This window comes from Bradysia coprophila, chromosome IV, assembly GCF_014529535.1.
Source record: "Bradysia coprophila strain Holo2 chromosome IV, BU_Bcop_v1, whole genome shotgun sequence".
Lineage (NCBI taxonomy): Eukaryota > Metazoa > Arthropoda > Insecta > Diptera > Sciaridae > Bradysia > Bradysia coprophila.
The window spans coordinates 9,661,778-9,689,776 of record NC_050738.1 but is presented as its reverse complement, the minus strand read 5'-3'; the positions used below and the strand labels follow the sequence as shown (position 1 = coordinate 9,689,776).

The window sequence follows — 27,999 nt, the reverse complement described above, 5'->3', positions numbered from 1 at the left end:
ATCGGGATTTGATAATTCATATTTTTCAACTGGTTTGGGTTCATGTCCTTCTCTCTTTAAGGGAAAGAATTCAAAGAAATTTTTGATTTAATAAATAGTTAGATATAATATAATGTTAACAAACAAAATTAGAGCGTTTTCAGTGTAAAGGTAAGGTTCTGAACGTTTTTTTTGATTCTATTTCTTCGTATATGGTTAAATTTAAGCGTGAACTGGTACCTTATTTGATATAAACATAAACGATATTCAGACGACATGACCTCGTAAAAGTGGTAATTTGGTATGGCTGCTTCTTACCATTGCAAATCTATGTTTTAGTCATTTACAAGTCAAGAAGAACTGGCTTTGTGTCCTTGGCACATTTCAAAATCGAATGACACAACTTAACGAATCCCGTATCTTTAGGCTTTTCCAATCCACGTAGCAAACGATTTTTCATGACTGCTACAAATTCACGATTACTAAGCTGTCCGTCCACTATAAAATTACAAATGATTGAACTTTCGTAAACCGGAAGGCATGCAGTTATACTCACTGTTTTCATCGAAAATCGTAAAAACCACGTCAATTACATGATCGGATAGATCAACATGTGCAACAGTTTTGGCGACATGTTTCAGCGTAGCTTGATCGATCGAGGCGCCAGCAATATGGTAGAATGTAAGTGCGGTGTCGACATCGTTGATGTTATTCAAGAAATGGAAAAAGTCCAAATATTCTTTGTTTGAGATTCCCGTACCAGTTTCCTTAAAATGTTTCTTCACTCGTTTCAATTTCTTTGCCTTCTTCTTTTCCGGATAGCCAGCATACGCAAGCATCAATTCGCAAAAATCAGCCTCAGTTATGTTGCCTTCTTCGTTCGGATTTTTGCGTTTGAACTCAAGCGTTAAGATTTCTCGTTGTAGTTGATGTTGAAATTCGAGAAATTTTTCTATTGTTAACTTCTCATCGAAACGTTTGCCGAAGAAGTATGTTGTTAATGCAGAGTTCACACCCTAACAGCGATAGTTTCCAGTTAAAAACAAGACGGAAATAAATTTCTATTGAGCAGTAACCTTGAAAGTGTTTCCGGTATTCGCATGATCACGATGACGACTTCCGATGCTTGTCTGATGGCGGACAAGTGTTGCTACTTTTTCAAATTCCTCAGAGTCTACATCACCGTCTCCGTTTAAATCAAACATTCGGAAGGCAATCTCGAAATGACGACGAGAAGCTGTAAAAATTAATATTTTTTATAGAAAAGCATCTAAGACGACCAGAGCTTATTGTACTTTCACATTCTCCCATTCATTCCGGAACATACGTTCGTTTTCTTTAAAGTATTTAAAATTTGGTTTGGGTACTTATCATTGCATTGAAAGCTTTGATTTAAGTAAAATAAATGAGTCTTAGCTAGTAAACGTCTACAATCTACGTACGTATCTGAAACGCTGGTAATTTACGTTTTAAATTTCCGTTCTATAAGTCGTTCTTGCTAAAAGTACATTTCATTGCTGAGCACCATGGCATATCATTGCTAAAATGAAACATAAATTGCGTTCCCTCACAAGTAACGTGTATGCGGAACACGAGCATCAATTGAATTTTCTTTTGCGAATCAATTAAAAACACTAACCCACTCATACGTACAGCGAAATTACATCATTACTCTTCTTCCTTCCGTCTCTTGATGAAAAACTGTTCTGCGGTGACATTATAAAATGGTACAGTTCATAGGTATACAGGCCGCCCCATACATATATCCATATTTTTTACAGTCCCATTTGATACAACTAGAGAAGCAACAACCTACCATTATACCTCTTAAACCACGTAATGCATTTTTTAACGAGCAATGTTTTCTTCTCTATACCCTCTATTTTGCCCGATTTTAAACAACAAAACGAAAACATGCCCCATACACCACATGCTAATCACGTTTTCATCTATGTAAGTATATTCTCTTCGTTCCTAATCAGTATACAACAGTAGCCACCAGGCGCATGTCCTGATCAATATTCTCTCCAAACATACACCATTATATACTACATGCCATTTAGAAATTGAACGTTCCATCAACCACTTCAATTAGTCACTAGGTTTTTCTTTTTTTGACGAATTTTTTCTTTCTCGCCACAAATAATTTTTACATTTAATCATAACATTCAAGTGGTCTTTAAAGATGAGATGGCGCGACGACGAGGAGAAAAAGATCCAAGTTTAATTATAGTTGTATTTGATTTAGTGGTGACATTTTAGTGAAATAACACCGTGAACGATGAGACGAATATATTCGTTTTTTTGGGGATGTACGGTGCAATGTGTACAGAAACACTGAATAAGGGTAATGACACTCTGTTTATTGTTGTTCTAAAGTTAAAACATAAACCAAAATCAGCAGTTCGTTTCGCGAACGAAAAGTGGTATTTTACCATTCACATTCAACAAGGTGTACGGTATGTATACACAGAGATGTTTTATCACAGAAAATTGGGAAATTATTGTGAACATGATGTGGCAGCTGAAACAGACACTTACCGTCAACGCCTGTAATTTTGTAATTAAATAACGAGTTTAGCAAATGGTAAAATTGAATTATCTCCGAAATTGCCAAATTATACAAAATGAAAATGGACGCCTTTCGTATCATTATTAAGTACCAAATTTATTGTGTATATGTGGGTGTCAATCAGCGATGTCATGGGAAATCGGAAAAATTGATAAATGACGACAGTTTTGTGTGGATGGATAAAAATTTGTAATTGCGAGAAAAAAAAAATTTCCACAGCAGATTCCATATTAGTGCTATGCCATTACGGTAATGAGATAGTCAATATTTATATCGGAATAATTAGTTGTCTTGGTTGTCATCCACATTGAATGTAAATATTTGCAAGTGAATTTAGCTCAGAGCCAACCCACTCCACGTCAGTGTATTAACGAGTGAGCTTTCTGAGTGAAAAGTTGAACAGAAAACTAAAATAATATTCGGAAGTAAGAAACTATAAGAATTTCGTTTGGGGCTGATTTTTTTCCTTTAAAATATCAGCTAAGATGTGAAGTAGAGCCTGGTCTTCAAATCGTAAGTCGACGAAAAATTTTCCTAAATTTTGTGGAAAAATTAGAATTCTTGAATTGACTGGATAAATTCTTCGGTCAGGTTAGTAATTTCCGTCCTTTCCAACAACATTGTGACCATCAGCAAGACTAAAGATAGAGTAAATAGCCGGAAAGTTGGCTCTGTTATTTCAAATTAACGAAGTATGCAGGTCATATTATTGGTAATTTTAATTACCGAATATACAGATGAAATTACCTAATTTACTGGAAAGTTACCGAAAAGTAAGTTCGGTAATTTTGTCAGTAAATTAGCCAATTTCGGTAATTTCATCTGTTAATCAGGTAAATTCGGTAATTCAACTTATCAATAAAAGACCCTGGATTTGAATTAAATTTCGTGTTGCAGACTGCTGTCATCTGTTATCGACAACGATAGCAATAATAAACGACAAGCTCTGACTAATGAGGTCTTATATAGCAAAAAGCATGTTCAAAACAAATGAAGTAAAAATTTTCTGAAATCTTCGATCAAATGAAGTAATAGATCAGATAGTAAAACTGTTAATAAGCGTGCCGTCTGTGACAGATTATATTTAAGTCAACAATGCACATGGACAGTTTGAGGACATTTACTTTCACAGTAATTTATTGATTTCATCAGGGATTTCATCAGTTATTCTAAAATGCCCTAAAATATCCAAATTATAGATACCATGCGTGGCTTACTATTCGGGATTTTTTCTGGAATATTTAGGAATTTTAAGATTTGCTTAAAATTGTCAGTAATTCTTAGGAATTTTAGGATTTTTTATGAATTTAAATACCGAATAATGAACACTGATACCAAGAAGAAGAAACGAGTGGACATAGAAGGAAAACTCGTCATACTATTGTGCGAACTTTATACTAATCATTGACAGCGTAATCCTTCTGTAGTAAGCCGAAATAATTTAAAGATTTTTTTAACCAAATTTTCAGCAAAAAATGAAAGTACAAGAAGCTATGAACAACAAACCGTATAAAATTATCGAAAATGATTTCATGGACACTATGTGCGAATCGAAAACTACAAATCGGTCTAAAATGGATAGTAATCGTTGTGATATTCGGTGTGTACTTCATCATTTTATTGAGAGAATCGATTGCAGCATTAGAAGTAACCAATAAAAAATCGAATTACGTTGAAGAGGTACCCATTACCCATTCCCTTAATTCTAACAAAACGTAAACTGAAATTTGAAAACTCAAACAGGCATCCAAAGAAATACCGAGTAAAAATCATCGAAAAACGTCGAATAGTCTACACCAATCACACAGATACCATCGAATAGCAATCAGCAACAGTACGAAAAATCATGTAACCGTTCCCCCTGTGCCAATCCTAACAACTGTAAATCCAATTTACGAATATTCGGACGAAATAAATGCGGCAGCCGAGCATGATTTTGCAGAAAGACAGGCAAGATTGTGGGAGGTGTGTGCCAAGTTTAATTTTGGCCGGACACCGAACGCCTGGGAGTTTTTTATTTCATCCGGACATAATTTGGCGTGGTGTAATGTGTTCAAAGCCGGTAGCAGTACATGGATTTATTATTTTAACATACTAGGTAGGTGTGATCGTGTGCGGAAATATCAAATTTACGAATTGAATTATGAGTTGTCTTGAACGAAAATGATTACGAATTTTAGCTGGGTACAATATTGCATATCTACAACGTACCAAGTCAGCACCACTAGAACTAGCAAGAAAAAAATTTCCACGACCTAGCCCACCTGAATTGGAAGAAGCCTTAACAAATTCACTATCTTTTCTAATTGTTCGAGATCCTTTTGAGCGTTTATTGTCGGCCTATCGTGATAAGTTAGAAGGTTACCGAAACAAATACTATAAAATATTGGGAGAACAAATTGTGAAAAAATTTCGAAAAATACCGAAAAAGGTTAGTTTACTGAGGGAAGATTGTGTCTATGATAGGGGGAAACATTATTGGCAAATCGTATTTCATTTCGACCAGATCTTTAAATTACGCATACAGTTCATCCCAGGGCCTACTTTTTAGAAACTTTTAGAGAAAATCGAGAAATTCAAGAAACTTTGAGAAATTCAAGAAATTTCGAGAAATTCAAGAAATTTCGAGAAATATTTCTTGAATTTCTCAAAGTTTCTTGAATTTCTCGAATTCGAGAAATTTCAAGAAATTCCAGAAAATTCAAGAAATTCGTGAAACTTCGAGAAATTCAAGAAATTTCAAGAAACTAATTTCTCGAGTTTCTTGAAGTTTCTCGAATTTCTCGAATTCGAAAAATTTTAAGAAATTCGAGAAAATTCGAGAAATTTCAAGAAATTCAAGAAATTAGTTTCCAAAAAGTAGGCCCTGGTTCATCCATCAGTCCTGCACTGTGAAGTGAAGTGACTAAAATAAAATTTAAGTTTTGTATAAAGAATGGAGGCGATCAAAAAATCACCGGCCGGGATTTACGGATGGATTCTAAGTGAATTTTGACTGCTTTTACCGCTTCTACCGCAAAAAGTCAATATTTTCATTTCCCGATTTGCCAATGCTGTTTTCTCTCCACATTTTAATCGTTGTCTATATTAACTATACCCGCCCATATCTCATACAGATCTCATACGGACCAACATTCAAAGAGTTTTTGATGTTTTTGCTGCAAAACTACAAATCGGGTCAACGATTCGACGAACATTGGAGCCCAATCTATACGTTTTGCACTCCATGTAGTATTAACTATACTCTGATTGCCAAAATGGAAACGTTTCAAAGAGATTCCGAGTACATCATTCGTCAAGCTGGATTGGAAACGTTACTGCTGAACAAATTACCGCACAAGAAAATCAAATCAATAACGAATCAATCGAGCGGCGAAACGAAAAATTACATTGAAAGGTATGTTTTGCTGGGGATGAAGGAGGATTGAGTTGTTTGAGTCAAAATACATTGACAAATTTCAGATATTTTTCGCAAATTGACATCGATACGCTGAATCAGTTGCTGGACGTGTATGGACCAGATTTTGAACTATTTGGATATAATAGTACTAAATACGTGAAAATCGTTCAATCAAATGTTTAGTGCATTAGTAGAGCAGGTCGAATTTTTTAGATATTTTATTTCTGAACAATTCTGAAAAAGTTTTGGAAAAATTTCGATTTTTCGGAATTTTCGGAATTAAAATTCCCAAAAAGAAACCCTGTAGTAGAGTCTATATCTGGCTTAGACAGCTGTCGCGGATCTGTTTCTAATAGGATGTAAGAAGTGAATATATGACTTTTAGTTAGAGCACACAATTTAGTAATATGAATATTTACACTTTGCATACTAAAAACATATATTTTTCATAAATTTCGAAACAAAAAACCAAAAAAAAAATGAAAGAAAATGAGTAGAATTTTTTCTAAACGTTGCACAAAAAATAAATTATAAATTGTAAAAATCACCATGAACCCTATTTTGTAATTTAGATGGAAAATTTGTATAAAACAATGTGATCTAGTTGTTAACAGCAAAAAAAGAAAAGAAAAATATTTATAAACAAACGTAGCAAGAAAAATAATCTTGAATTCAAATTTGATGGACAATCTTCTTCATTTTTATCTTTATTTCAAACATTAAAGTCATTAGACTAACGATGGGAAAGTTAACATTTGATAAACATGAATTGGTGGAAGTTTTTCTTCTTGCTTCAATTTCAATTAGAACTACTCTCGCGATGGAACCAACGAACCGCACACCTGAACTGGATAATGGTTACAAGAACAAATATTGAATAACCCCGGAGTTGACCACAGTCATTTCTCATATCTCTGAATTTATTGGCTATTATCGATATTAACGAGAAAAACAATCGATAAACTCCGTTAGAGTGATTTTTTACGTATGTTAAACCGGATGAAGTAAAAGATTTTGTATAGAGCGATCGACAGTTTTACAAATATTTAACTAAGTATTGTCCTTTTGAAATCAGTGTTGATGTGTGAGTGTTTTTCGGAAGAATCAAGAGAATCGGCCCACCTAACTCCAGCATCTTGAGAGGCATGAGTACTCAGGATACTTGAAATTAAAGTTTACATTTGAACGTGTCGTATTGTATTGTATCGCTGATATCTTTTTTACAAAAATCGTTTTTGAGAAATGTATGACTACAATAACCGCCACAAATGTGTTAGCTTTTAATAGACTTGTTCATGACAGTTTCACCAGTTCTGAGAATAGTCTATAGTTTAACTAATTTGCATAACTGCTGAGTTTTCTGAGTTCTTAAACAAATCTGACTTTTGTACAAAAAAAACAAAAACTAAAACATTGGTGGTTGTTGTTGTCTTACATTTTTTAAAGATAAATATACTCTTTGCCTACATTTAGGCGGAAAATATTCGTTTCTTTATGATTTCTCTCAACCAAAATCTTTTTTAGGAAAAATTGGTTTATGGGTGATAACTTATCCCACTTTTGCTACATAAGACCTCACTACTCAGAGATTGTCGTTTTTTGTTGCTGTAGCTGTCGATAACAGATGACAGCTGTCTGTAACACATTTTTGTGTGTTTTTTCGAAAAAAGATTTTGGTTGAGAGAAATCATCAAAAACGATTTTTTTTATGCCTAAATGTAGGCTACAAATTGGCAAAGGGTCTATTGCTCTTAAGAAGGATTTCTGTAAAAAGATATCAGCGAAAATACAGTACAATAAATTATTAAATGATTTGGATGTGCAGAATTAGCACCAGCTGAATATAACTATATCGCTGAATCCATTTCTCTTAAGAGCATTGGAAAATATGTACATGAGAGACCATTATTTTGTCCAGTTACTTGGAATGATGAGAGCAGTCTAACATTATCTGGCTTTTATGAATATTATGAGTTCCGTTAGACTTTCCATACTTTTGCAACTAATCAGAAAAAACGTTCGCAGAAGGCTGAATTTTTCTATTACTTCCGTACCTTGTGTCACAAATAACTACTGCTACTTCATGATTTACGTCTAAAATCGAAATAGATAGTTTTATCTTGGGCACAAAAAATCGTAGTGTTGAAAATTTCGGACAAAATTAGATTCGACGCTTTGGCACCCCCTTATGAAACTACTTTTAATGGTACAACAAGTTAATATTCTTTGCGGGCATTTTACTTAGACTCAAATTTGATAAATTTTTATTGCGCATCATAGCTATTATTCGAACTATTTGGAGCCTTTTATTTGTTAAATGTTAATTGTAAAAAGAAATTGTTAACATTTTAATCAAGAAATAGCTTCTGCGCGAGCTCAAACAAATCTTAATTGTGTTATTAAAGTAATATAAATAAATAAAATGTATTTTAATTATAATCATAATAATAATATGTGGTGTTGTCAACATTGTACCTTATCTATTAATCTCGTTTATACCATTCATTATAACTTGACTGAATAATAAAGGAAAATAACCGTAAAGTTAAACGAAAATTTTGTTTGATATCTACAGTGGCTTCAAATGTACAAATTATGAATATAACTCGAATATAACGCTCGAATGGAAAACTTAGGACTAATGCTACAAAAATCGAGTTTGTGCAACACGTTGTACATTGTACTAATGTACTATTATAGCAACTGAGCACAAACAGATCCAGAACTTTTACCCAAGCTCATTCCAACAAAAGTTATTAAATTAAATAAAAAAATTTAGAAAACAAAGTTATCAGCATTCGGAAGTATCGTTAGGAAGCTTCGAAAGTTCCTGAATTTCAAAGCCCAGTTTTTTCGAACTTCAACAAAGTACATTTTCTACTTTTTCACTTAACAAACTTCATTCATTCTCTCTAGTAAACAACATTTACATAACAGTCAATCATTTTACTAGAACTTACTTGATAACACTGTCAACAGGAAAATATAATCCGAGAATGAGATGAGCCCATAAGATCCAAGTTTATAAAAGATACTGTCTTTCTCCAAGCACAAATCCAATCGTTGAGTTACAGTCTGAAAATTTGAATATCACAATTATTTGCATCGCTGAAGTTTTTCTGAAAACTGCAAATCTAATGAATATCGGCATTCCAGATAAAGTCAATCTAATAGAAAGTCTAGACTGGAACAATCGCATTGGAGATCTACTTGTTTTATCTCTTTAATGCGGAACATGTCTGTCGAGACTATCTACCATTTTGCAGAAAATATGAAACGAGTGAAAAAAAGGATTCTAGAAGCAAGCTGATCGATGAAACGTGCCGCAAACGATCTAGTCATTTCTACATACATAGCCGTAAAGCTAAAAACCAATCAGACTCTTTCCTCTGCCCCGAACTTTAAATACGATGCTGATTAAACTTGACAGTATTGGTTTACTATGCGTAATGACGTATTAACGAGCAACACAAAAAATCCAATTCTTTAAAGCGAACAGATAAGGTTCAAAATTTCTGCCATTTATATGTCTTCTTTAATGAAATATTACTTTAATATCTTCTGTGATTTTGTACATTATTAACTTATGGTTCCATAAAACCGATCTCAACTTGCTTCGTACGCAGTCCTCAAGACTAGCTAACAATTTACAGATTTGGTATGAAAAGTTCAGTGATAGTGCGGCATAATATGTTAGATGGGAATCAGTTCCCTGAAAATATACCAAGCCTCCGAAGGTCCTTCCCCTCAGGGACGTATTTTTTTAGATTTCTTAAATTCTTGTTCGGTCACTGCAGGTAATGGTGAGGATCAATAGAGATGTGTTAAGTTACACAATTTTATATTTAAATAATGTTTCGTTAAACGCAAGCAATTTATGTACCTGGAACTGAAGTAAAAGCCTATATTTAGGAAATTGTTAGCCAAGAGTTTAATGTCAAGTTCATTTTATTCTTGCAAATCCCTGATTGACATTATTGATAAAGATAGTCGTCGTATGTTTACTTCAAATTTGGTTTCGGTTGTTGGGTTCCATTAAATCGAAAACCGCTTTAGCTTCGAGATTTATCCTTTCACAGCCAGCAATCATTTTCAACAAATAGATGCAAAATCGTTCACTTCATTAGTTTATTTAATCAATAACAGATGATATTGCCGATTGCCGCCCGTGGAAGGGTTGTTGGTCATGCAATTGATTTAAGACTAGGACTAGGTCAGATATTCCTTGATATGAACCTGATTTTCAGGTTGAACTGAAAACATATGAACCTGACCTGAAATTATCAGAAAATCGTTAAAATTCATATAAGCCAGGTCAGATTTCAGGTATACCTGAAAAAATCCCAGACATACCTGAAATCTGACCTGATTTAACTGATTTCTTTTTTTTTTGATTTTCAGATATCAGGTGAATTCAGGTCAGGTAAAAATTGCCAGTTCTAATCAGATTCAGGTAATACCAGCTTCAAGTTTCGGGTCGACCTAACCTATTCCGAGCCTTACATGCAAATAAAGAAAAACTTAGGTTGTGATGTTAAAGTACATTGTCTATAGAAATAGTGTAAAACTGTACATGAGAATGGGTAATTTCAACGTCTAAATAAATTATCTTAATTTGTGAGGGGTATTCGCTAATGACAATCATAATAAAATAGAAAAGAGTAAAGATTTTCAAAAACAATTCGTAAATATTCTGTTTGATACCGTCTCTTCAAAATGCTGTATCGTAGAAGGTTAGAAGGGAGAGTGAGAAAAAAAATTGTTTCGTTAATGCAGCAATAAGGTGTGAAAATAGTTGGATTGTGATCGTGAATTAATATAATTAAAGATAATATATACGTGATCTGTGACGGTGATGTTTATTTTAGCAGAACGTTGAATGTTTCATGAGTTATATATGTGCAATGCACACTGTGCATGTGTGTAGAATATGTGTGAATGTGTTAGTATGTTACATTATATAATATACTTAGGACTGTAAGCAGCCATTTACAGCACAGTTTTGATAAACCGTTACTTGATCAACCTTAAACATGTGTGCTTTAAACTGGCATAAATTCTAGTATTAACATTAATATCGGATCGTGGACCATTGGAAATATTAAGATGTGCTCAAATGGCAGTTTATTGTCCAAAAGGTATACCATTAAATATCATGTGGAAGGGTCTTTAATGCAGCATAGGGACAATTGTATTACATTAAGGACGCTTGATGTATATGGCCAATTCCACGATTTAAAGAAGAGAATCTGATAAATTAATGCAATAAGTGAAAGAGTTATAAAAATGAAACGCCTTCATTGAAGAAGTTAACCTGTGAAAAAAAAGGATCAATCATGTCTGGTTTTTTATTTACACCGAAATCTATTGTTTCCTTGCCGCCAAAGCAGGTTACAGGTGGATGTCATCTGTTATCGACAACGACAGCAATAATAAACGACAAGCTCTGACTAATGAGTTCTCATACCTATAGCAAAACGCATGTTGAAAACAAATGAAGTAAAAGATTTCTGAAATCAATCTCTCAAAATCTTTGATCAAATGAAGTAATAGATCAGACAGTAAAACTGGTTATATGCTTGCCGTCTTTGACAGGTTACACATCGGGTTACTTAATGGCAAACATCAGAAATTGAAGTTAAAGCGTCAGTTCTCAGTTTTTACACTACAGGTTATCCTCAAAACAAATGTTAAGAAACGGCCAGTATTGCAGAGTTTTAGAGTTTTTTTTCTTCCAAACTTTGTGGAATTGGTCATATGCATAACTTTACAATTTTATTTACAATTTTCAAATTATTTCGTATTGATAAATTACAGTGAATTACAGAGAAATTTAGACATGCATTTGCTTCAGCTGTTTTGCAGCTGCTGGATCCACAAATACAAATAAATTTGTTATTACGATTTGTACTATTTTACCACTAACTCGTGCGCGAGTGTAAATACAGGCCATATAAATAAGTACAAGCACATTTGTTTGTATAATTGTTCCAGCTGAAAAACAGCTGAGGCAAATTCATGCCAAAATTTTACTGACGTCCACTGTATGTTGTATTTTATTCAAATCAAATGAAGTTAAACATAAGGAAGTTGTTAAAAAACATAAATTCAACCAGGAATGTTATTTGTAAACAAAAAAAATATTTTTTTTCCTTACCTTCGGGTCGTATTTTCGGTATTGATCCAATCCAAGACCTAGATACAGAGGGAGAAGAAGAATAAGTTTTTGTTATTAACGTTTCAAACGTTATCGATGTTAGTTAAAAAGCGAGCAAAGCATCGCGGAAACGCTTAGCTCTTTTAATGATGTTATACGTTTTAGTATGGCCTCTTTTCGGGGAAATTAGACGGTTAAAAGTTCGTTTCGTAGAGGCAGATGATCCTCTTTTTGACTTTACGAACACTTTGGTCTCTAGAAAGCTTTACGGAATGTTTAGCGACAAAACGAACCAATTGTATTTAGTAGACCTGATATGTGCTAGTAGACAGACACCTATTGATCTTTCATTGAGAGTTTTTTATGAATGAAAGAAGAATGAGTGTTCAAATACTGGTACATGTCCGGAGGTTATCACCCTATAATTGTCAATCCGAAATTCAATATTTTATGCTTTGATACAGACGATATTTGTGAAAATGTTTTAATCAGTGGTTCATTGTCAATTTTATCCTTTCACAGAAGGCAAGCTAATCTACTACTTGATTTGACCTTAGTATTTTCAACCAATTAGTGCAATGCATCGTTGTCGGGTCGACAACGGATAAATTGTAAATGTAAAAATGCCTATGAATAGTTCAAGCAAAGGTAAATTAACAGAGTAAGTCCTTTGAAGTAGACATAGAGACAGAGCATATACTTTGGAACTCTATAACTTAACGTAAATCCTTACAGTGATGCAAAATAAAAGAATTTCTATCGCTAAACTCTCACAGAACACACGAAGCTTAAAAATTACTATTCTACACCGCTGTTCCAATCTACGTAACCCAAAGGACTTTTCTCATTTCATTATGTGATTTATTGGTTTTTAAATATATTGAAATAGTTGACTGCTGCAGTGATAGTATTAGCAGATTATGTATCCATGGGACAAATGATGGAAAATGGAAACCAGGACGATTATAACATTCACCTGAGTCAATCCACTTTACGTCCTAATCCCTCTATTTTACTTGACAAAGCAAAACATAGTTTGACAACATGAAATAATGTCCTAGTCATATCTCCCCAAGAAAACACTTGGGTAAAATATTTAAAATAATCTCTAACGTGGAGAAGAAGACATGTATGTAACGGATAAGAACAACATCAATTTTTAAATAATTTTTTTGTTTTGTAAATTAAATAAATAGATACCAACCATCCGGTTGCTTAATTCCCGGTGTCATACTAGTTAAAAAATCGACCGGTGTCATAAAAACTTCATATTCGCCATTCGGATGTGGAACCTGAATTGTAGCAAAATATCGAAACACTTTATCCGGTGTGGAGAAGTGACGCATACGATTTTCATATTCGATGATCTATAGCAAGTTAGAAAAGCCAAATATTCAGTGGTTTGTAGTATGATTAGGCAAAATGATATGAAAAGAAGAAAGTGGAAAAAAAACTAAACAAAAAAACAAAACCTCTAAAACGGACACTAGATTTTAGTTTCATTATAAGCAAAGGCAATCTCAATCTCGTCAAGCGTTTTGTGTTACAAGAAAAAAAAATTGGCAAAATCAGATTTACCCTCTGGTTGCTGCATATTTGGAGTAATTGCTCTTAAAAAATCGTCGGGTGTTAGATAAACATCGGTATTACTACCTTCAGATATACGAACAGTGGCAAAGTATCGAAATATTTTATCTGGGGTCGAGTATTGCCGAATTCTATTTTCATATTCAAGTATCTGGGTGAAGTGACATTTTTATCACAAGAAAAAAATTAAGAAAAAAAAAATTAAAATTAAAAAATCAAAAAATAATTTCCTCAAAATCAAAATTGTACTCAACCAATATAAGTTCAAGACTTTAACAAATTAGAAAAGTTTTGTCTACAATAGAAATGTGCAATGGCATTTTTATACCTTTCTATCTCGGAAGCCAATTTTCTCTTTCTTCTGCTTCTTCTTGGAGTCAACTTCATTACCGCTATCGTCGCCATCCGACTCTTTTTCATTACTCTCAATGGAAACTTTTGCACCTTCCTTTTCGGCATTATGAACTCCTGCATCGGCGTCTATCGGTGGGAAGATCTTATCACGAGCATATTCATACATACTGAAATCAGAGATTTGTTTTAAAGAAGACTTAAGGACTGAGCTGTGAAAGGCATTATTAAGCAAATGCCTTCAACGTTAAAGAACTCGAATTGCTAAACTGAAAGCTCATAATGTTTGAGTACCGCCCATAATAAAGTGCATTGAACTACCCCTTTTGACTGTTCTGAAGGCCTCTGCGAGACACATATCCGTTTTTTTGAGTATCAGAGGGGTTGGTACGGTTGCAAAAAAAAGACATGATCTATGGGAAAGCTTGACTGACGAACGACATCACAAATTGGCAATTTGTTGAACGTCGTCTAAAAACGATGCAACCAAGAGTTGGATATGAAACCATTTTCTTCAGTACATACAGCCTCATCACTCATCACCGTAACATGAAAAATGTTTAGTTAACCTGTCTCGCCAAAGACATGGGTGATACTCTAAATTTGTGAGCTTTCAGTCAGTAATCGTCTTGACATTAATCAGTCGAATGCATTTTATTAATTTCCCTTATGACTGAGACTTCTGTCTGATCATTCATTGATGTGAAACCTAAGAAAAAATGACGTTTTCCCACTTACAATTTCCAATCGAACACAATAACAAGAAAGCTCGTTAAAATGAAGCCATGGAAAAATCTCGTAAACAGTGGTGTCTCATCAGGCTTATGACCAAAGTTCTTGTGTTCTCTATACGACTGATTCACTTGAATCGGAATTATGTTGAATTGTTGTTTATAAGTTGTGGGTCGAGTCAATAGTTGCCGTTGCAGTGTTGAATATTGCCGGAATGCACCGAGCAAGCGGAATTGGGCTGACATCTTTTGACAAACAAATTTTCAATTATCACATCGGTTAATCAAGTTAATGGCCAGAAATTACCGAAATTTTCTAATTTCCTTTTAGGCGAAAAAATGAAATATTTTTTCTATGACAGATATAAGTGACATTTGTGATGCGGTATGCGTTCATTTTTATCACTTCTACGATTGAATGTTATGATCAGAGCGATCAGAGCGAGAAAACCGAAGACTAGTTATTGTAACTTGTCTTGAGGTACTTGTCAAAGTAAATTTACTTCTCTTTCAACGTGGTACGTTGAGAGCGAGAGGACCGAAGACCAGTTTATTATAACTTGCCTTGGAGTACTTGTCAAAATATCTCTTTCTCTTTCATCATAACACTCTATAGACTGTTATGATCAGAGCGAGAGATCCGAAGACTAGTTAATTTAACTTGCCTTGGGGTACTGGTCAAAATATTGCTTTCTCTTTCAACGTGTTACGTTGAGAGCGAGACGACCGAAGACCAGTTTATTATAAGTTGCCTTGGGGTACTTGTCAAAATATTTCTATCTCTTTCATCATAACACTCTATAACCATATCTAAATCGATTCAAATAGACCAAAATATTAAAATTTGCAAAGGTTTTGGATGTCGATCCGACTTTATAACATAACTTGTTGACTCTAAAATTTCTTGTAGAGACAGAGTTTAAAAAAAGAATGATCTGCTTCAGAGCTCGTGAAAAATGTACTCTTAAGCATTTACACAGTTCCTCTTCCATATAGAGTGTAACCCTATGCTCCGACTACTCAAACTCTTTATCAAGATACTTTCATGTAAACTCAAGTGAAAACTCTTGAAAATTCAGACAGTGGAATGGTAAACTTTGTCACTTCGTTCGGGCAACAAATCGCGAAATTTCCTAAAATCAAACCAAGACAGGTTACGTATGTAATTTTTCGAGAACTCGAGAAATATCCAAAATTGACCTCACTTTCGCCCCGGAAGCATGAAATAGTTATTTACGTATCAATTGAGTAGGCCGAAAGAGTTACGTATTAAGTTTTGTATGCTTGCTAAGAGGACCGAAAGTAAAGAAATGTCAATTCAAGGGGCGAAAGCGACGGCCTACTCAATCGATACGTAAATAACTATTACAAATCTGTTGTGGACGGAATATTTTAGGCAATTTCGCGAGTTGTAGCCAGAACGACGCGAGGGCGACAAGCGAAACTGCGTATACAACTTTTCATGCTGAGAGCCTAAATTCCGAAATTTATGTGGAAGGCAAAAGCATGAAAATATTATTTGAATATCAGATTGCGTTCACATAACCAGATCACAATGACATCTAATTTTTTTGTGTAAAATTTGACATTTGACATTTCAAGAATTGGATTTGTTTTCCACCCACAAAACTGTTTACTAATTTTATCCAGTAAATTATTCGATCATCCAATAAATATGGTAAGAAGTGGAAGAAAACATTGAAAAAATACTTTAACTGAATAGCTGTACTTGCAGCTGGTATTGGTTCTTGGTGATTTGCATATCCCTCATCGGGCAAGCAGTTTTCCATCGAAATTCCGCAAACTACTGGTACCTGGACGTATTCATCATATTCTCTGTACCGGAAACCTGTGTACAAAGGAATCGTACGATTATCTAAAAACACTGGCCAACGATGTTCACATTGTGCGAGGCGATTTCGATGAGGTAAGGATCGATAGGGAGTGCATTTTTGTTAAATAAATTATTTCGAGAAATTCATGCCGAAAATTGGTTCTCCATCAGAATCTTAACTATCCAGAGCAGAAGGTAGTAACCGTAGGTCAGTTCCGCATTGGTTTATCGCACGGTCATCAGGTTGTACCTTGGGGCGATCCAGAGGCACTTGCATTGATTCAACGTCAATTGGATGTAGACATTTTGATCTCGGGCCATACTCATAAATTTGAGGCGTACGAACACGAAAATAAATTTTATATTAATCCTGGCTCAGCAACGGGAGCGTACAGTGGCGCTTACTGTTTGGATACGTCGATCATTCCTTCGTTCGTTCTGATGGACATACAAAGTACAACAGTTGTTACGTATGTGTACCAATTGATTGGTGATGAAGTCAAAGTTGAACGAATTGAATACAAGAAAATGTAACTTTTTTGGAAGAAATTTAAGAAATTTATCGGAAATGTTTGGTGTGAGCGATAAGGAAAATGTTTTTTTTTGTAAACTTTATCCCGAATTATGATTTACGAATACAATAAAAGTGTACAATTTAACAGAAGCACTCAAATTTCGAGTCTTAATTCAGTGTTCGGTGGCCAATTGTTAACGACAGTGACGTCAACAATTAATAAGCTCTGAGTGTTGGCTAATGTGCTATTATATTTAACAAAACCCAATGAATCAATAGAGATTGCATGATCTGAAAGAGCGCATGTTTCACGGTCCGTATTCTAGAACATGACCTGAGAACTGAGTTGACCTGAACCCGAATTTCTATCTCCGACACTGACCTAAATTGACCTGACCTGAATTGATCTGAACTGAATTGACCTGAAGCCTGATTCAACCGCAAATCAAATAACCTGACCTGACAGATTGTCAATCTTCCCGATTTTTTTGGATTCGGTTTGAGATCATTTCAAGAAGAAGAAAACTTGACCTGACCTAAATAAAGTCAAAGTAGAAATCAAGGTAGACGGCACAGGATAACCGCGGACAAGATATTGTTGGTTAGAAAAACCATAAAAAATGTTAGTGTGTAGTAGGGTGGGTCGTATTTTCATTTTGCTTTTATTTTAAATTGCACATATTGTTGACTGATATCTGACTGCATTTGGAAACAGAAGGCATTTCTGCGAACTGCAGTTAATAGCTGAGGAGTCCAGCTATGAAATACCATAAGAACGTTGTTGACCTTCGCCTTCACTCGGGCAGAGTAACTCTGTCAGCGTTCCCGACTAAGACTTTTCGACAAAAATTTTCAACTTTATTTGCAAATACAATCGACAAATCATGACATAATACGTCGTGTGAGGTATGTCTGAACAGTTAATCTCATAGAGAATCAATTGCAGAGAAGTTTGTTGAAAAAACCCACGAGATCTCTGTTTTCGAAGCCCAAATTTGGTAATTTTTTGTTAGAATGAAAAGGTCCGAAGAAATGTCTGTCATTTTTTGAGGTTTGGCAGTTTTCGTAGATTTGAAGCTCTTCCAGATTCCAAACTACTGAGAAGTCGCTTCCTTGCCACAGACGGCTGAGCTGTTCCCATAAAAGGTTTGATGTTTTGATAAGCAGTGTTTTTCACTGAACTTGTCGATTTCTATTTGCAAATCTGTAACTTTAGTTTGTCAGAATAAAGTCAAGCGATTTTACTCGTTTACAGTATCTGGGAAATTTTTTCCAATCGGCAGCACATTCTAAACATTAAAAAACACGTCTCTCGCAACAGAATACTTGGACTACTTACCTTGACAGTGGGCTGTTGTATTTACAGAACAAACCTTTTAGAAACGACTGCCCATCTTTCATTGACAGCAACAAAAACGAATGATGACCTCCGGTTAATTATCCTGTCTCCCATGGCGCAGGTGGATTGAAAGTCTGAATCTGAAGTGCACCCAAAGACAGTTTATTCAAATTGAACTGCAATTCTCGGTGAAAAATCGGTTGAAAAGGGTTGTCGAACCAGATTGTACATTCAACCCCAAAGGTTCAACAAACGCTTCCTTTCTAAAAGGCTTATTAGCTCCCGAGAGAATGCATTGCTTGATCACGCAGAGACTACTCACCTCCTTTTCAAGTATTTCCTGAAATCGGAACAAAATGGAATGAAAAACCCATGTTCAGTGAAGTAAATAATTTAATTCTGCAATTGTCGTAACAAGTAGAGTAGATTTTGATTGAATCTCCTTAAAAAGATATTTTTAACGATTTTTCGCGAAAAATATATTTATGTTAGTCCGCTTACAGCACCTTACATCATTTTCCTTTATTTTCTATCCGTCTAAGTGTCGAATGATTTAAATTATTTATTTATTTTTCTAATTTATTTAAACTCTCAGCTAGTTTTTATTTAGATGTCATTACGTTTTGCAATTTAGTTTCATTTATTATTTTTTGCCCTATCGTAGTGTATACTGAATTAAATGTAAAATATTTTTGTTTTCTCAAATTCATTCAAAATGTTTCTTTCTTATCGTTTGTATAAGGGAAAAGGAAATATGAGAGAGATAATTTCCTAACTCGATTAAATTTATATGACTAAAATGTTTTCCTCTCTGTTCACTGTTCACTGTTGCTAATACTGATGGAATCAATTTGTTGAATTAAAAATTAATTTTTCTGTCATTCTTTTCGAAAAGCTGCAATCTTTGTTTTTTTGTTTCTTAAAGCAATTATTACCACTACTTGTGAACCATTTCCTCACTGAGGATGTTCCAGTTCGAATTTTTTTTTTTAAATATAATTAAATACTTCCAACATGTTTGCTGGTGTGCACTTTTTAGTTTTTGAAGGCCTCAATTATAATAAACAATTTTATTTTTATATATTTCTTTCAGTTAGTTCTTCACCTACAAAATAAATCCTAAAGTAATTTTATGTCGAGCATAAGGTTCGGATTACATGCAAAATATTCCGTTTTAAATTCAGCGTGATTTTGTGTGTGTTGTATGCTTATTCATTTTTGGTTAGATTTTCCAACGATTTTCTACTGGCAATTTTTGTGACGTCAGCTCTGTATGGGTATGGTTCTAACATTTGTAATATGAGTCATAGAATGAGTGTTCTGTTCGACCGAAAAAAATGTGACCCAAAAAGTATTTAGTCATCATTTCAATTTTTGTTTTCAAGGTCTATACCGAGAGCTGACTCATGTACAAAGAGAATTGAGTGAAATGTGCTATTGCAGAAGTCGAGGTCCAATGAATCTTTGTTCCCTTAAACATGTGTAAGGTTTTCACATGAATCATCAAGGCATTACAGTTGTAAAATGATGAACTTGTTTCCTCCGGCTAAATTCTCTCGCTATCTCACTACTAGTTACTTTAGAGTGTCGTACACAAATGATGTCACGTTATTTTACGGAAATTTCGAAGCCCACTCCCCTCATCTTAAAGAGTCAACATTGACCCAAATGTTTTTTTTAGATCGTCCCGTCTTTTTTGAACACCCTCTCCCTAACGACGTGATATCATTCGTGAACAGTTCCTAAATACTAACCTTTCTGGGGACCGATTGTCATAAGATTCGTAACTCAAAATAATCGTAACTTGACAGTTGTATGTATAAAATCTCATGAGAACTGTCAAGTTACGAATCCGTTAAGTTACGAACTCATGAGAATCGAGGCCCTGGTTCTACGTGCAGCAAAAAATAATTCACATACCGAATTGAAACGAAGTAGATTAAAGCAAAAGCAAGAGGAATCACGCGTGCAACGCTCCATTCAGTCTTGCTCGATCATTTTCGAATGAAAGATCAGTTTCTTCCAAAATGCCAATCCAATCTTGGTTCTTCAAAAAATCATTTGATGATCAAAATTTAATTGGAATATTTGGGATTTGGAAGGTACTAAACCTAATCGAACTCCCTAATATAGGGTACATTTAGTCTCGCCTGGATGATAACTGAGTGGATTGTCTGAAATTGAAAGTATAATTTTCAATTTGTTCAAAGGTTTGCCAGTCGAAAACCGTTTGAAATCACACGCAAAAATGTTTTTTTTTTTTTTTGTAAAGAGAGATAGAGAGTATACTATGAACGATAAAATTGTTATTTCAATAAAATAATTTTGTTTTTCTTTGTTCCCATTCGAAGTCCATCATTATTCCACATCACATTGAATTCCTTGCACTAAATTAGTTATGTCAGACCGATTAAAAATTTATTGAATTAAGGCCATTAAGGGTTATAAGGTTTAAAAACTAAATTTTTCATTTTGTCAGTTGAAAGTAAAAATTTAAAACTAAAAATTAATAAATTTGACTCAAACCTAAAAAGAACATAAATATTTTGTTGAATAATACACAATTTGTGTACGCGTCTGCCATCGTTTATAAAAATGGATTATTCGACTTAGCATTTGGAATCTGTAAAATGTAGAAAAATAGTGGAAATGAGAATCGTTTGAATCAGAGCAAAACCACACTGATTCCCAGTGAAAGTATGTCCTGGGGATGTGATCGATCCAAACTTTGTAACATTCAATCAACATATACACTGATAAAAAAAATTCGTCAACATACATCCAGTATGAATGAAATGGCTGGCAGACAGCTTCATTTCTGCCTTACTTCGGATATGTATATTCCAACGTCTGGCAAGTATATCGTACATGTTTGACGTACAAACATACGAGTGACAAGAATAGTCACGAGCAGTACGTATGACTATACGTCGGACATGTACGATATACATGTCAGACGTTGGATATACATGTCAGACGTTGGAATATACATATCCGAAGTAAGACAGAAATGAAGCTGTCTGGACGTAAATTTTTTTATCAGTGTAAACTGTACATCGTACTCGTCCATGTCGTCAATCATCTGATCCACAGAACCGAACTGTTTTTATGAACTTTGGAAGCTATCAGCCCGTTCGGGGAGTAAATAATTTCGTTGTGCGCATCTAGGAACAGCTAGTTTTCTTACTACTACTTTGTTAGAACGCTCTGTATTCATCGTTTGTTAGCCCGTTACACACACTCTTATAAAGAGACCAGCAAGATCCAGCTGTTGGTACAAGAGCACAATAAATTAATTTACTCTCCGTAACGGTTACATCGACTCCACTTTCAACCGTAAATATTTAGCGCTGCTCCGATTATTCAAATCAAATTTTTAGTGTCCACTGTCCCATCCCATCCCTTCCATAAATCAACTATTCCGGTCGATGCACAACCACCAGAAATTTCTTTCTTTCACTGGGCAACACTCAACGTTTAACTTACTTGAAACGGATTTCTTTGGTGCATGTGACTATTAAAGTCATTTGTTCCATCATAACGTCCATTGTCGATAGCACCACCGAAATTTACCTTCGTCTCGCCGAGCACTTGAAACGGATTGCCTATCGAATGCAAATTGCCATTGTGCTGTTTGAATGGATTCTGTTGTTGTTGTTGATGTTCCTGGACGGATTGAGATTGAAATACAGACTTATCGTCGCGCAATTGTTCATCAAGGTCTTTGAGAGCTGCATATCGGTCGGTCGTACTGAAAACAGTATTAGATGCCATTGTGCCATTGTTGTTGGAATTGTTGTTTGTAAAGACCCATGATGTGGGGAATTCTGTAGAAAGAAGTGCGTTTGAAAGCGATACGCTAGCAAGTCTAACATGAACATCGGTATTACCTGCTTTGAATATTGGATTGTGTTCAAAGTCTGCAAAATTTGCGTTTTCGTTAAAATTAGTGCCATTTTGAGCCGTTGAGTATGAGCTATCAGTTTTAGTTAGTTTGGACGAAAAATTATTGTTGTCGTATACAGCACCATTAAATATAACGGCTGTGCTAAAATCAGCCACAAAATCTGTATCCGCAGTCGACGACGGCATGACGTTGTTGTTGTTTAAATTTCTTGTTGAATGGTTGCTTCGTGCGGATCCATTCGTTTGTTCAACGGGTCTGATAGCGGGAGCCTGTATCTTCGTTATCGTGTGGTTTTCCGACGCAAAGTGTGTTGGAAAGGTATTTGGTAAACTGTACGTCACAGACGTACTATTTGCAGCTTGTGTGCGACCATTGACCGGTTTTGATATTGTGCCATTACCATTTTGCTGTGCCTCGTGCGAAATCTTGTTATTTCCTGTCAGTGACTTTAACGGGCTGGCTGGTTCAAGGTAATATCTGAAACAAGGTTTTAAGGTAAACGTACGTACGCTGCTACACAACATCTAGAACGATTTTCAGTTTGGAATAAGTTCAAAAATCTAACAACATTCTGACTAAAGTGTATTTGCTTCATACTCTAACTTTGCAGGGACCAGTTGGACATTCATGAATTCGTCACAATCACACGCTATCACTCATGCCTCTACTACAAACCTTTTTTGTTCGTATTTGTCGATCATAAATTCACGTTGATCTTGCTTGATTGCACGTTTCGGATCCCACAGTCCCAGCCACGTCTTTGCGCAACAATCGTTTCCACGTTGTCTTATAAATTCCAGCTCGTCGGAGGTAAATGTGGCCATCGATATTGACTTAACTCGATGGGGAGGAGTTAAACCACGTCTGAAAGTAACAGAAAATTTTCATACTGGAGGTGAATCAGTGGACACATGTTAGTTTTGTGTTAAACTTTCATAAATGGAAGCCATATCGCACATTATCAATACTTCTTTGGTTACAATGGTATCGTCCTGATGCTAAATCATTTACTTATTTGGTAAGGAGTAGTATACGGTTTGACCTTTAAAAGAGAACACTAACCAGAGCTCATACAGCATTTTGTCTTCGTTATCGAAAATAATCGAAAGTTTGACAACATGTTCACTGAATGAAAACGAACATTTTGGCGATAAAAACACTTGGTGCGTGAAGAACAAACGTTCCGTCGTATTCGACGTCGATCTTCTTATATACCTATTCGTTTCTACTCTAATTTACATAAAGACAATTACTTCGTCCATCACGCTTTCTTATGAATGAAGACACCAAAGTGCCTCACCCTAAGAGCCAAATTATTCATTGTCATTATACGGTGTTCCTCGTCTCAAATGACACTTTAATTTAAATTCACATGAAGACGCTAATACCATTAACACCAAAGTAATGATATAGTGTCGTAATTTTGGCACCCGCCTGAAACATGTTATGTTATAAAGAATGGTGTGGCAAGTATACAGTACATTACGTACGAAAGTCATTGTGTGTTTGAAGTGCAATCTTTTATAATGATTGACCTAGAATTTGTATACTGAAAATGTGAAGTAAAATCAAAAATATCTTACAGAGAACCGGCGCATGTGGCACATATAAATGATCCAATTGTCATGTTCACATATGTTGGTCCTTTTTGTTCACAATCAAAACACTGTCTATTGCCACCGATCAAAACAATTTCGCGAAGAATTTTCAAATTTTTGTCATCTTGCTTTTTTCGCACCAATGCAGCCATTGTCAGTTTCGAGACTTTCATGGAACAATTCTTTCGACTTAATGATCACTAGCACAACACAAATTCCAACCACATAATTTCGGGGTACAGTTGTTTGTAAGAATAAAAAGTTTATTTTAAAAAATGTTGCTTCGTCTACTTTCTAATGAATTTAAGATGAAAACTACGAAGCACACAGACTGTAGTTTCTAACAAAACAAATGTGTCATCATAATCGATTTAGGGCTGTTGCTATTCGTTTTACGTGTTACGTATACGTACAATCTTCTGTCGCGTATCGTTTCGACAGTAATGTTTTGTTTGGCGCTAAATTTGAAAAGTTTCGTGATACTAAATTCGAGAACGTCTAGTCTAGACTAAAGTCGCCAAGCGTTCTGTAGTACAATTTGTCTTGTTAACAAATGAATAAGAAGAATTTGTGTCAAAAACTGAAAACTTTCCCATATTGAATTTCGACCAAAATACACTGAAAATACAAAATACTCGAGCATTGATAGATCTTTAGAATCTCTTACTCTCAAAGGGTCACAACTGTTCTAGAAGAAACTAATCTTTAGACAAACTCAAGTTGTCTTCGTCGTCGTCCGATAACATTTCCAGCACCATTCCATCTCCATCTACACAACGTGGATATTTGATATGCGGAATGGCTGGAAGTATTTTTTCCACCCTAACGCAAAATGTGTACGTTTGCAGGAAATTCGCAATTCGACAACGAAAAGTATTTGGCAATCAAAGCCTCTCTTCGGAAAAATTTGCACGCACTTCAGATCACACCGATGTTGTCGCGTTACGTTGTCAACGGATTTATCATATCAAATCTGAGCTGTTCGACACCGGACATCGGGCCAAATCAAAGGATCTTGAATTGCAACATAAAGATCGTAATATTCAGGTTGTCGGATTAGCTCAAATAAAGACAATTTTTCCGACAACCTGAATTAGATCAGCTCATAAAATATTGAAATGAAGATCGTAGAAACTGTAGCTTTCTTGCATTTTTAATGTTCACTATATTGGTGCGTCGTTGCGGTCTTCCACGGCAGAGTAAAAGTAAACCTGACAGGAGCGGTTCATTATTGAAACGTCAAATGAGGGACCTAATACACTGTATGAAAATGAACTCAAATGAACACTGACATAAGTTGAAAAATTTAATTCGCAAAAAACATAGGGCTACTAGATTATTCAGGTCCCTAGTCAAACAAGCACTCCTGCCTGGGTTACTTTTACTCTGCCGTGGGTCTTCGCATAGTTCGACCGTAAATTTATAGATTTTGGCCGAACTTTCCATTGAACATTTTATTCAATGTAGCTCTGAAGCTGGTTTTTGACAGTGCGTTGCTTTGCTATAGCTCAAAAACTAGACATCTGTTGACATCTTTCCCTCCACTTCATTTGCTTCGCTTTAAGTGAATTCTAATGCAACCGTGTCGTCGTTATCGATATATATGGCACGGCACAACATTATGTACCATCTGAATTAAAATGGTAACGAATTCAAATTCTTTTGTTACTGAAATACTGAGATCTCATCGCAGATACATGTCCCATTTAGGGATGTGTGGAGTATGGGCGTCTATTTTAGGGTTCGTTTAGGGCTGTCATTCAATCATTTGGTCATAAAATAAATATGTTTTTGATTTTCCAGTCCAGTTCTATAATTTGGAGTTAGTTAGGGCCTGACGATTACAACCAGTCCCGAGCTTAGGAGTGCTTATCCACAGACATTATTCAAGTTTTACTTGAAAAGATGTGCTCACTATACCTTGGTCTCAGCGATTAAAAAAATAAAATCTAACTTTAAAGGTTAATTTAGGTCCTGGTAAAGCATTTTTCTCATAATAGTCTCAATGTTTTTTAAATAATATTTTTGTATGAACCTGGCGGATTCGTTTCATTGTCACAAAATAATCAGAAAAAACTATTAAATCATGGACAAGCTTACCAAACGACTGCAGCAATGCAAATAAATAATCTTTCATCATATGCTTATTTATGCTTAAAACAAACGAAGTAGAAGAACTTCAATTTGGCGGTATTTTAAACAAAAAGAAATGCCAGATTTATTGATTGCCTTCAAGATGGTAAAGCTTAATAAAAATCGGATTTCCAACTAATGTCAGGCTTTTAAATGATTATTTGTCCTTTTGACATGACTAGCAGGATTCCTGCTCATGTGTTGGTTCCTATCATTTATGTTCGAAGGTGATTTCTCTAGCATTACAGCATTTCTCCACTCACATCGGGGTTTTTGATGTTTTCGGGTCGATGTGGACATAACGAATCTACTCATATGGTGGTTCCTAGATTTTGGGATTAGGTTAAATGGCAAAAAAACGGGTAATATCTGACAAAAACCCCAAAAGAGTGATAACTGACGCTGTTTGGAAACGTAAACCTTTTTTAAATAATTGATATCGGTATTAGTCTGGTGCGAGTTGTCCTTTCGCTCATATTGAATGTAAAAAGCGATTTTATGGTTGACTATCGTAGGTTGGTCGGCCACGAACTCGAATCGCAATGTTGCCAAGTTGGGATCGACCTGGTTTGGGTCAGGGAGCCGCCGTCAGCTAAAACTTCTTTCGGCTCTATAAAATTGAATTTTGATCCGAATTGAGTGGGAAAAAAATCTTGTGTTCCTTGAACCTTTCTGCATACGATAAAAATGTAAGTGATTGAAAAAATATGCTGGTGGCGCTGTAATTCAAGATGGCGACCATCAATACAAAAAATGTGCAAATCTGGAAAATCCGGTAAATGCTTTTTTTAAAGTAATTAATGTTTTTTATTTTTAACATACAATCGCTAAACCGAACTGGTGTGTATACGTTATTTTGCACCAGCTGGTCACATACAATTCCAAATGGGACCAGCTGGTGCAAAATGACGTATGCACACCAGTTCGGTTTAGCGATTGTAAAATAGACACCATTCGGAATAATTTCGCCCATGGAACCATGTCAAAAATATTTCATTTTATATTTTTAAATAAATTTTCAAAAATCAAAATTTCATTGAGCGAAAAGAAGTGTTAGGCAACGTCGGCCTCCTAGACCAAACCAGGCCGATCCCAGCTTGGCAACATCGCGATTCTGCATTCGACAAGTTTCTACGGCTCACTTACCAATCTTTTGCTCTACCTTTTGACGTTGAAAATTTTATATAAAGGTCCGAGTCCGACCGGTCAGACAAGTTGCACATCATTCGAGGTGCTGAGCAAATGGAAAGTAAAGGATCTCCAACGAGAATTGAGGAAAAGAAACCTCAAAATATCTGGGGCGAAAAAGGTCCTCATCGAGCGTGTGTTAGCAGACGAAATTTCAAGTATTGATTTTGATAATTTTTTTTTGGAATAATTCTGGAGCACATAACGTAACCACAATATTGTCGTATATTTTCTAGATCAACAAACGAAAACGATTGACGGTACACAGAATGACGGGTCGAATGATGGCACTTGCGACGCAGTCCGAGCACAAAACACACACAGTAAGTATTTCGCAATTATATAGGTCGGAAGTTTTACTTACTCATTACGAATGTACCGGATTGTTGTAGGCGTATTGGCTCAATTCATCTTGTTAGAGGACATTCGGCTCAACCGGTTGCGTGAGGAAAATTTTCAGACCCGGTTCTGGGTTAGATGGGCTGTCTTCGGTTTGGCCATCATCGTGTTTTTGTTCATACTTTTGCTGTTCTTTACGTTGCCACGAAATAATCAGAAACAGCTATTAAATTAAGTGAACAATAAAATGGAATGTTTTCATTTCTATAGACATCAATAGGCAACACAGGTAATGTACAGTACACGGATGGTGACATAGTGTGTTAGGTGGGTCTCGGTGCCCTGAAAATAGAACACACGTCTGTGTGAA

At 35.2% G+C, this 27,999-nt stretch overlaps 4 protein-coding genes across 7 annotated transcripts; 2 read left to right on the top strand and 2 right to left on the bottom strand.

Moving 5' to 3' along the window:
- Positions 1-79: 79 nt before the first annotated feature.
- Positions 80-15,176, bottom strand: LOC119066436 (calcium uptake protein 1 homolog, mitochondrial). 3 transcript variants are annotated; one of them, XM_037168929.1, is made up of 9 exons: positions 15,085-15,176; positions 14,785-15,023; positions 14,024-14,216; positions 13,313-13,475; positions 12,109-12,146; positions 8,912-9,026; positions 1,056-1,216; positions 536-995; positions 80-477 (listed from the first exon to the last, which is right to left on the bottom strand). In XM_037168929.1, the coding sequence occupies exons 2-9, from the start codon at positions 15,021-15,023 to the stop codon at positions 323-325; spliced, it is 1,524 nt and encodes a 507-aa protein (XP_037024824.1). In that variant the 5' UTR covers positions 15,085-15,176; the 3' UTR covers positions 80-322. The 3 variants fall into 3 exon arrangements, with proteins under 3 accessions (XP_037024824.1, XP_037024823.1, XP_037024825.1); XM_037168928.1 differs by having other exon boundaries at positions 14,785-15,026; positions 15,085-15,142; XM_037168930.1 differs by lacking the exon at positions 13,313-13,475 and adding an exon at positions 13,687-13,846 and having other exon boundaries at positions 86-477; positions 14,785-15,026; positions 15,085-15,142.
- Positions 2,029-6,419, top strand: LOC119066437 (carbohydrate sulfotransferase 11). Of its 2 annotated transcripts, XM_037168933.1 has the most exons (7): positions 2,053-2,326; positions 2,384-2,438; positions 4,021-4,231; positions 4,295-4,649; positions 4,732-4,982; positions 5,668-5,948; positions 6,014-6,419. In XM_037168933.1, the coding sequence occupies exons 3-7, from the start codon at positions 4,076-4,078 to the stop codon at positions 6,132-6,134; spliced, it is 1,164 nt and encodes a 387-aa protein (XP_037024828.1). In that variant the 5' UTR covers positions 2,053-2,326; positions 2,384-2,438; positions 4,021-4,075; the 3' UTR covers positions 6,135-6,419. The 2 variants fall into 2 exon arrangements, with proteins under 2 accessions (XP_037024827.1, XP_037024828.1); XM_037168932.1 differs by lacking the exon at positions 2,384-2,438 and having other exon boundaries at positions 2,029-2,326.
- A 1,134-nt stretch (positions 15,177-16,310) lies between the features above and the next one.
- On the top strand, positions 16,311-17,284 carry LOC119066135 (vacuolar protein sorting-associated protein 29). The gene is made up of 3 exons (XM_037168426.1): positions 16,311-16,455; positions 16,513-16,704; positions 16,783-17,284. Exons 1-3 carry the CDS (start codon positions 16,453-16,455, stop codon positions 17,143-17,145), a joined length of 558 nt encoding a protein of 185 aa, XP_037024321.1. The 5' UTR covers positions 16,311-16,452; the 3' UTR covers positions 17,146-17,284.
- Positions 17,285-19,679: 2,395 nt separating this feature from the next.
- LOC119066134 (arf-GAP domain and FG repeat-containing protein 1) lies at positions 19,680-24,369 on the bottom strand. Its single transcript, XM_037168425.1, has 5 exons — positions 23,955-24,369; positions 23,047-23,235; positions 22,355-22,848; positions 21,951-22,291; positions 19,680-21,087 (listed from the first exon to the last, which is right to left on the bottom strand). Exons 1-5 carry the CDS (start codon positions 24,140-24,142, stop codon positions 21,052-21,054), a joined length of 1,248 nt encoding a protein of 415 aa, XP_037024320.1. The 5' UTR covers positions 24,143-24,369; the 3' UTR covers positions 19,680-21,051.
- Between the last annotated feature and the right edge of the window lie 3,630 nt (positions 24,370-27,999).